The sequence below is a fragment of the Dendrobium catenatum genome, unplaced genomic scaffold (assembly GCF_001605985.2).
Source record: "Dendrobium catenatum unplaced genomic scaffold, ASM160598v2 fragScaff_scaffold_659, whole genome shotgun sequence".
NCBI lineage: Eukaryota > Viridiplantae > Streptophyta > Magnoliopsida > Asparagales > Orchidaceae > Dendrobium > Dendrobium catenatum.
In genome coordinates, this window is record NW_021319121.1 from 110,792 (window position 1) to 120,469 (window position 9,678).

The following is a 9,678-nucleotide window of genomic DNA, read 5'->3' on the forward strand; positions in this document are numbered from 1 at the left end:
CCTCTAACCATGTCCTCCTAAAGCAAAAAATCAAATACCTAAAAAAAAAAAAATAAAAAAAAAAACTAAACCCTAGTTTCTCTTAAACTTGCAAAATATATCCCTAAACTTAATAAAAATACCTAAAATCCAATGTGGAGTACTCCTAGAGGGTGGCCGGAAGTTTCCACTTCGCCGGAGAGAGGCGGAGCCGGCGGGAGGAGCAGCAGGAAGCAAGGCCGACGGCGTGCGGGAACTCGGAGTCGCGACCTGGAGCGTGCGAGAGGGAGAAACATTGGGTGTGCTGAAGGATACGGGTGAAAGGAGAGAAAAAGAGCTCATTTTAAGTGAGTGGACCCTTCCCAGAGAGGCGTACGCCTCACAAGGAGTTGCGCAATTGCGCCTCTGAGGCGCGCCTCAGCCCCAGTGAGGCGTACGCCTCTTGAAAGCCCAGAATTGCGTAGGTTATGAGGCGTTTTTGGGAGGAATTGCGCAAAGGCGCGCCTCTCATTGCGCAATTTTAAACAGAGATTTATATATTTCAATTTTCTGATATCTTCATGCAAATAATATGAAGTAATTACTAAAATACTAACGTGCATCCTAAGGGAAACAAATAATGACCAATAGTCATTTCCTAAAAGCTTAGATAATAAAGGAAATTAAAAGTAGGCAAAACCCATAAATATGATATTCCTATAGGAATGAATAGTCTTTTTAAAGAAAATTAACCCAAATGCAGTAAATATTAGTGGTGTAGATTTTTGCAATTTGGATTCATTTAGATAGATATTTAAGCTTCAGGTTTCTTTTTAATGCATTCATTATTCAAAAAAACACATTAAAATGTTAATGCAACTTAATCTTTTCAAAAGATTCTTTTAATGAATTGTGAGTTAAGGAACTAAGAACTAAAAACAAATTCAATTCTAATTTGATTTGTAGTGATAATTTCTTTAGAAAGTTCATGTCCTATTATTCAATGGATTTATCATCTTCAATGGCATGGTTTGTTTTGTTCAGTTTTCAGGGATAAATTTAATATCTTTTATATTTTCATATTCATATTTAAGAATCTCTATTAAAGATTTAGGTCCATAATTATAAATTCAACTTCTTTCGGGAGTTCGTATTCATAATAGTTCCAAAAATGATTGTAGGCTCAATTTAATTTTTAAATTCAATTTCTAATTGAGATTTTGATTCATAATTGATCTTATACTCAAATTTATTTTTTGGTTCAAATTCTAACTCTTGCTCATGTATAGCTTTCACGTTAATGAATGGGTTCTAATGCAAATATAAATTTAGATTCAATAAAATTAAATGTAGACCATAGTGCAGCTATGAATTATCTTCTTTATAAAAGCATCCTTAGAAGAAAATTCATCAACTATAACTTTTTCGATAATATTAGATTCAACTATGCATGATTTTCATGTTGGTGAATGACTGGATTTAGAGGAGAATATTCCTTTATAAGATTGTCATTACATGTGTAGTAGTCGTAATAGAATGATTATATTACACCAAAATGTTCAATGCTTTAGACAGTGCCTTACTATATGTTTTTTGTCTAATTTTAGTTTAGTTCATTTTTAATCTCTCACTTGAAGTACTTCAATCAAATATTTACTAGTAACAAAATGGTTCCACGGCACATAAAGCTTTGTTACAAATTGAGAAACTGTGTAAAATTTAAACACTAACTTCTTTTTGTATAACTATTAAATTGATTATGCAATTTTTAAATTTTAAGTTACGTTATGTTTTATATCAACCAATGCTAATTTTATTTCATTTGCAATACTATTAAATTGCTTTGAGAAGCATGTTATTATCTCGATAAGTGTGCTACTACTTCGAAAAGTGAGTTATTGCCTTGAAAAGTATGCCACAGCACCGAGAATTACACAGTTGCCTTGAAAAGCATGCAATTACGATGAAAAGAATGTTATTATTAAAAAAAAAAATTCAATAAATAATGTACATTAAAAAGAGTATGAATACAATATGTAAATGCACCTAAAAGTGTGCTAGTGCATTGCATGAATGCATCGGAAGATTCACAAATATGTTGGAAGCATGAGAACATGCTATGCAATTGCACCTAAATGAGTGCAAGTGCATGCGTTGTGTGAGCACACAAAAAAGGCGTGCTAGTACATTAAAAGCATGCGAATTTATTATGCAAGTGCATCGTACAAATGCTTTGAACAACGTGCACGTCATTAAAAAAACTTTAAATGCTTCACATGCTCTTAGACAAATATGCTAAACACTAATATATATAAAGTTTGAGATGTTGCGCATTGTTGAAAACGAGCTAAACTAAAATCCATACACAATCCGCAATCATTTGGGGTTGGAGATGAATTTAAGAATAACATTAGCTTATCGAGAGTCAATATTTTTGTAAGAATATCATTACGATTAATTCTTAAATAATTTTTCGCCAGTAAGATGCATCACATGTGCTCTAACCAGTGGTTTTATTGCAAAATGACTCCACTAGTTAATTGTGATAATTGGGGCCCTTTAGTTGCATGCCATTTTGTTGACACAGTTTGCTTGTTATTCCTAAACTGGTGAATTTTTTTAAATACAACTGAATGTTCAAGGTTGTGCACTGCCTAGCATATTAATAGTTTGTACAAATTAGAGTTCCACCTGATTATCTGATGTGACACAAACTCCCATGCGAAAATGATTTTCGTAATGAAAGTTTGCATGCTTAGATTTAGAGGCAATAGTAAGTAAGATCTTATGCGGAATTGAATGATAAGATAAATATTAAGTGGTACTTAGCTTAGGTTAATTTTCATGCATAGAAGTTAAGTTCAAAAAGATAGCCAACTTAATCCGACATTGCCTACATGGATCGTTCCAACAATAAATTCCAATACTAACAATAAGATTAGTCTATGAAAGGACCCTCACACAACTCTTCTAATTACTAGGCTTTAGCGGAGAAGAATTAACGGGATCGTCATGAATCTACTATACCACAATTGAGAAGCACTTCGAAGATAAAAGAGCCGGGGGAAGAGTTTACCCAAGGACACGAGAGATACGCGCTCCGGCAAAGCGGTTTGTAGTTGGGAATGAAGTGGGCAGCAACCCCGAACCTCCTCGCACTAAGGAACACCCGGGAAGAGGTGCAGAAATTCAGGACAGCAGCGGTATTGTTGTGGGCTGCTCCTAGAGAACACCCAATAAGGTGGAGACGTGTCTCTACCAGCTCCTTGGGCTGTCGGTGATCAGGGACAGCAAGTTGTGGCCCTTCCAAAGTGCAGCCAAAGAAGAAACGTTGGACAGCACGTGAGGGATTTCTGGTCAGCAAACAGGAGCAGGTTCTGGCAGCACTATGGCTGGTTGGAACTTCCCGGACAGCAATTTCCACTTGGAAAATTGCTGGACAGCAATTTACTGCAGCTTTTATGGGCCGGCAGTTTAAGAGGAATCAAGGAGGAAAATTGTTTTGAATTTGAAATTCAAATCAAATGGAGTTAAGGCCTTAAGTGGGGAATTAATGGGGGAGCTCAATTGGGGGAGGCCGGCGGTTTCAAGAGAGGGGAATGGGAGTTTCATTTCATAATCTGAAATTAATTTCAGATTATGAATGAAATAAGGGGGTTATTTTGAAATTTGAATTTTGGATCAAGGCATGATGGCATTTACTAGCATTAAGGATTTCCCCCTTGATGAGGCGGCGGCATGTAGAGAGAAGAGTAGGGAGATTTGTGTGAATAAATCAATTCCGATTAGGAGGATAGCCACCTAGGAATGAGAATTAGTACTCCTCATGCCATGAATTTGAATTGAATTGAATTGGATTCAATCCAATTCTTTCCTTATTCGGACTTTGGCAATTATGGAAATTTTGGAGCTCATTCAATTTGAATTTTCGAAACTTGAAGAACAAGGGGTGATGACGTGGAGGTTTTAAAGTTATGAGAAACTCGAGTTAAAATTTATCTTGAAATTGGAATTTATCAAATAAAACGTCCACAATTGAATTTTCAAATTAAGAAAGAATTCGAGATTCGAAATTCAAATTGGAGCATGCGGGAGGAGGGTGGACGTTGGGGAGGTTTGCCGCAAAGTGGCCGGGCTGGACCGTGAGGGTGGCCGGCGGGCTGGATCTCCAAGGGCGGCGGCAATGGAGCTAGGGGAATACTTTGTGGAAGAAGAGGAGAAAAAGAGAGAAACAAGAATATACGAGAAGATAGAGATAACTACGAAATCACAAAAGAATCGTAGAAAACGCGAACCTCGACTCTTCCAAAGATTGGCGGGTATTGCGAATTACCCTCCTCGGGCTTCTCCTCTCATGAACTCACTAAGAGATCACGTGAACTCACTAAGAGATCAACAAAAACATGAAACTTTTCATTATCAATAATCATCATCCCTCAATACAAGAAATCTAGCCTATAAATAGGCCTCATGAAAAGAAAAAAAAACAAAGACTAAAATGCCCTTCGGGCTACAACACTACATGACCACCCATAAGGGTATAAATGGAAAAACAACAATATAAAATAAACTAGTACAAAAACAAATAAATAAATAACTAAAAAAATCGTAGCCGTTGATCTCCGATGTCCTCATCATTATCACCTTGTTGTTCACATTTGTTTGTTGTCCCCATATAATGTGGGATGTAGTTTTATCCTTTGGATATTTCTTATGATTGAAATTTCTACTCTCTACCAGGTATTATTTTTAATGTACCATTACTTTGCTGCCACGGAAATGTACAATGCAATCCGTCTGTTTATAGCTGCTTATGTCTGGATGACTGGATTTGGGAACTTCTCTTATTATTATATAAAAAAGGATTTCAGCCTTGCTCGATTTTCTCAGGTATGTATGAGGTTATGCAGTTTCATTGGTCCTGCATATTCAAGGTCTTTGATGTTTCTCACTTCAAATGCAGATGATGTGGAGGCTGAACTTTTTTGTGATCCTATGTTGCATTGTCCTCAACAATGATTACATGTTGTATTATATTTGTCCAATGCACACTTTATTCACTCTTATGGTTTATGTGACACTTGGTATCGCCAACAAATACAATGAGATTGGGTCAGTGATTGCTGTAAAGATCATCTCTAGTTTTTTGGTTGTTATCTTGATTTGGGAAGTACCTGGTGTTTTTGAACTTCTGTGGACTCCATTCACTTTCTTTTTAGGTCTGTTTCTTTTTGCGGTCCCCTTCCATCTTGTTGATTATCTTATGCCGCTTACAATTTTTTTGATTTGTTTGGTGCAGGGTACAAAGATCCAGAGCCTTCTAAGGCTAACATCCCTCTTTTGCATGAATGGCACTTCAGATCTGGTCTTGATCGCTACATCTGGATCATAGGAATGATTTATGCGTACTACCATCCAAATGTAAATTTCTTGGGCTTAATATGATAAATATATTTGGTGATAGTTGATAAGATGATAGCTTGTAGATTTATTTATATATGCTTGGACCACTTGGTTTCTGCCGTAATGGTTTGCTTATTTTTTCAATATTCTTGCATAAAAGGTTGAAAGATGGATGGAAAAACTTGAAGAAACTGAAAGTAAACTGAGATTATCAATTAAATCAAGTATAGTTGCAGTGTGCTTGTTGGTAAGCCGCTTGCCAAGTTCATCTAGTCATAGTATATGCCATCATTATTTTATGGTTGAAGATATGATTAATGAGAATCTCGTTCATTTTCTAGGTTGGCTTTTTGTGGTATGAATACATCTACAAGCTAGACAAAATTACTTACAATAAATACCATCCTTACACATCATGGATCCCCATCACGTAAGAGCTTATTTGAGAACTGTAGTCAAATGTGAAACTTGTGCCGCTTGCCAAACTAATACATTTTTATTCTGTATTTCAGCGTTTATATTTGTTTAAGAAATGTCTCGCAAGTGCTTAGAAGTTACTCGTTGACTCTCTTTGCGTAAGTTCTTTTCGAAGCTATAGGCATACCTATCCTATTTTTCTTAGATCTAATAGTTAGATAATTATTTGCACATTTTATTTTAATCCCTATGTCTTCCTAGTTGGCTTGGCAAGATCACATTGGAGACCTATATCTCACAGATCCATATCTGGTTGAGGTAGGTGCACTTTAGGCTTTTTTCCATATTATTTCGGTTAAATTATTTGAATTTGCAATAGTTCCACATTGTTAAATTTTAAATGAGCTTATATATGCATGACTTACTCATCAATCAAACAAGGAATCTTGTCAGAAAAAAAATATTTGAATGACTGAACAATTGAAATATGGCCTGGTATGTCCGTCTCAACAAACTTCGGAATAGTTTTCTTCATCCTATAGGTGTTGCATTTATTCTGGCATGGTCAAGCATATTTTGATTATTTCATTTACAGTTTTGCTTGCCCCGTCTCTGTTACATTCTTGCTACATGCAGTCTGCATATTTATTCTTATTGTTGAAACACTTGAACTCCATACCGTTCGTACACATAATTGAGCTCAATGTTGGTAAGCTACTAGAAATGAGGATTGATTGTAAACTCTTTGAACTCAAACTGACAGGTAGAAAACTTAATATGCAACCAATTTTTTGCTCTCCCAAGTAAAAAACCTTATTGAGCATGAGCATGAGCATGGGTTGGCTAATTGAAATTTGCTAGTTCACACTCAAATAAAAACAGAAGGATCATATGATGAGGTTTGATTTCATGTTCAATCAAATAGAATATCTCGATTAGTTAAGTAATATGGTATTAATGTTGATCTTTGGACCATATCATCTGATATGGATTCTACTGTATGATGTGTTATAATTATAAATAAATCGAGATGATCAATCAAGCATTTAATAAAATAATTAAAAATTGAGTTAATAGTCCTATACGGTAGTGTGTGATATATGTACTAATTTAATTAATTGACATGTGCATCAAATCAACTAAGGAGTCGATCTATGAATCGAACTGATTGTAGCATATGATCATGATCGTATAATATGGTCAATGAAGTGCTTAAATTTTGAATTTAAATTAACATTAATTGAGGATTTTTTTATTATGGTCTGATGATTGTTGTCATATGTATGCTATGAAAATGCTAATAGAATTAATTTTATTCACTGAAAATCCGAACAGAGATATTAGAGAGAATTTCGAATAGAGAAAAATTTCTACACCAAATCATCTTTCTCTTTCATGCCATTGATCCTTAGGTTTGTGTATTTAGTCATTGAGAACTTATTTTCTTATTTAATGAGAGATATTCCTGATCTCAAAGTAGTGTTTTTTGTTGAAAGGTTGATTACTTAATTGGTTGTGCTACAAGTGGTTGGTGCCATGCCTTAAAGCGAACGTTGTTACCGAATGGGTGGTTTTAGGAGTAGTGTACTACTGTACTTCTCACTTTGAGTAGAAGTGTTGGTTGTGAAAGAGAGAATATTCTCTACTGAGCATTAACAATTGAGGAGTTGTGGAAATCTTGAGAGGACTCATGGAGTGGATATAGACTCTTGGAAAGCCAAACCATTATAACTTTATTTGACTTAAGTAATTGTTTAATATAAAATAAAAGGATCATTAATCTCAGTTATCTAGACATTCCAGTATGATGCTTTTTTTGTGTTTGATGCATGAGCAAATCTTCTTAAAATTTATTAAATTTGGCCTCTTACCACTTTTTATATTTTGGAATAAGTTGAATGATTTTATTTTCCAGATGGATGCTATTCTCTCTTTCTCTCTCTTTCAGGATCATGAAGGTTAAGGGTAAAGTACAGATAACATGCTTTAACTCCAGAATTGAAAACTAAAGCACCAACTTGTCTAAAATAAATTCAAATTTTAGTTATAACTTGTTGTTATTTGAATTTTAATCCAATGATCCAATTTTTGAAGCCTTGATCCCCTGGTAAGATGTTTGATTGATTATTTGGTCATGCCTATGGACTTCAGGCATCACCCTATATGACTGCAATGGTACAACAACAACATCAAGTCTTTATCCTACTACGTGGGGTCGGCTACATGAATCCTTTTTCTCCATTGTGTCCTATTAAAAGTCAAATTCTCGTTTAAATCTAATAAAGAAAGGTCATTCCTAAAATTTTCTAACCAAGTCTTTTTAGGTCTACCCCTACCTTTCTTAACATAAGTCAAATCTAATACCTCTACTCTCCTAACCGGGTCATCGCAAGGCCGCCGTTTTATGTGACCAAACCATCTAAGGCGACTTTCTCTAAATCTTATCTTCTACTGGAGCTACTCCAACCTTTTCACGTATATGCTCATTTCGTATCCTATCTCTAAGGGTAAAGACACTCATCCACCTGAGCATCCTCATGCCACACTTAACTTAGTATTATGCTTCTCTTTTAAAGGCCAACAATTTATTATTTTAACATGAAGAATAACTATCCACATTGATCTTTCTATTGATTGCTTATTTACAATTCATGGATTTTTATTAACTTCAACATTTGAAGAAATTACTATAATTTAGTTTTTTTCTTTGAATGATTTTAAAAAATAAAATTGAAATTAATAACCAAAAATCAAAGAGAGTCAAAATTACAACTAGTAATTGAACTGTTGCTTTAACAAATTGAACCAGACACACCAAACAATATCATTTCAAATTTTTAACTTTATCCAAATAATGCACACCCTTAGTCACCTTCAAAGGAAGCATGTTGCCCAGATTCCAATGACTATGAGGAGAAAACTCCAATAAATTGTACTGATTCTGAAAAGTACACAAAAAGAGGCTTCAAGTCCCAATTTATTGAAAAATATCATATTGAGTATGATGATAATGATTCTGTTGAGAACTTTGAAGAAGATGTGGAAATATAGCTTCAAATTAGAAAATTTCTCCAACCTCAAACGACGAAATTCATCTAATATTCTTTCACTCAAAATTAAGATCAATTGGCATCTATAAAATGCAAAAGAAATTTCAGAATAAATGTCTCTAATTGCATGAGAAAATAATTATGATTTTAAATTGTTGAGAGTTTAAATGGCTTGGAATCAAATGCATGGTTTGTTCATGATCTTTTACATGTATTGAATGGTTTTGATTGGTGAAATACAATAGGGAAAACTAGATTTTTAAAAGGCTATTAGATAACTCCAATACATCCTTAAGTTTTTGATATGCTTGATGAATGGTTAAATTATCATGAAAATTAATCAACAATATAAATCTTATGTTATAAATTACAATTATTGGTGTAATATTGAATTTATGGATTATATGAATAAGTGGATGTAAAAAGAACTTAATAAGAGAATGTAAACTCTTCCCCTAGGGAGAAAAGCATTTGAAATCATATGCATTGAACTTTTTCTCAAAATACGGCATTAATTGCATAGGAGGATAATTGCTATTTCAATATGTATATGAATTTAACTAATTCATAATTAAATACAAGAATTGACTATGATATTTAAAGCATATGGGTAGATTTCTATTGGTGAAATACTAAGATAAAATTAGACTTTTGAGTAGCCTTGTATGTATCATCCTATTTTCTCATATGCTTGATAAATGCGAATATTTACTTAAAAATTGAGGAAACTCGACCAATACATAGCTTTCATGTTGTAGATTACAATCATATGTGTGATTTTGACTCTGAAGATCATGAGAACTAGTAGACAATAAAATTAAGTGAATGATCATCCTGCCTAGAAATGAAA

The 9,678-nt window shown here is 34.1% G+C and overlaps 1 protein-coding gene across 1 annotated transcript in view; it reads left to right on the plus strand.

Moving 5' to 3' along the window:
- The window catches only part of LOC110093788 (protein REDUCED WALL ACETYLATION 1), a 37,940-nt gene that overhangs the window by 25,074 nt on the left and 3,188 nt on the right, over window positions 1-9,678 (plus strand). Inside the window, exons 7-13 of the mRNA XM_020818780.2 lie at window positions 4,699-4,848; window positions 4,922-5,177; window positions 5,258-5,379; window positions 5,522-5,608; window positions 5,703-5,791; window positions 5,874-5,936; window positions 6,040-6,096. Of these exons, the coding sequence (XP_020674439.1) occupies window positions 4,699-4,848; window positions 4,922-5,177; window positions 5,258-5,379; window positions 5,522-5,608; window positions 5,703-5,791; window positions 5,874-5,936; window positions 6,040-6,096 (824 nt within the window). The remainder of the gene's footprint in view (window positions 1-4,698; window positions 4,849-4,921; window positions 5,178-5,257; window positions 5,380-5,521; window positions 5,609-5,702; window positions 5,792-5,873; window positions 5,937-6,039; window positions 6,097-9,678) is intronic.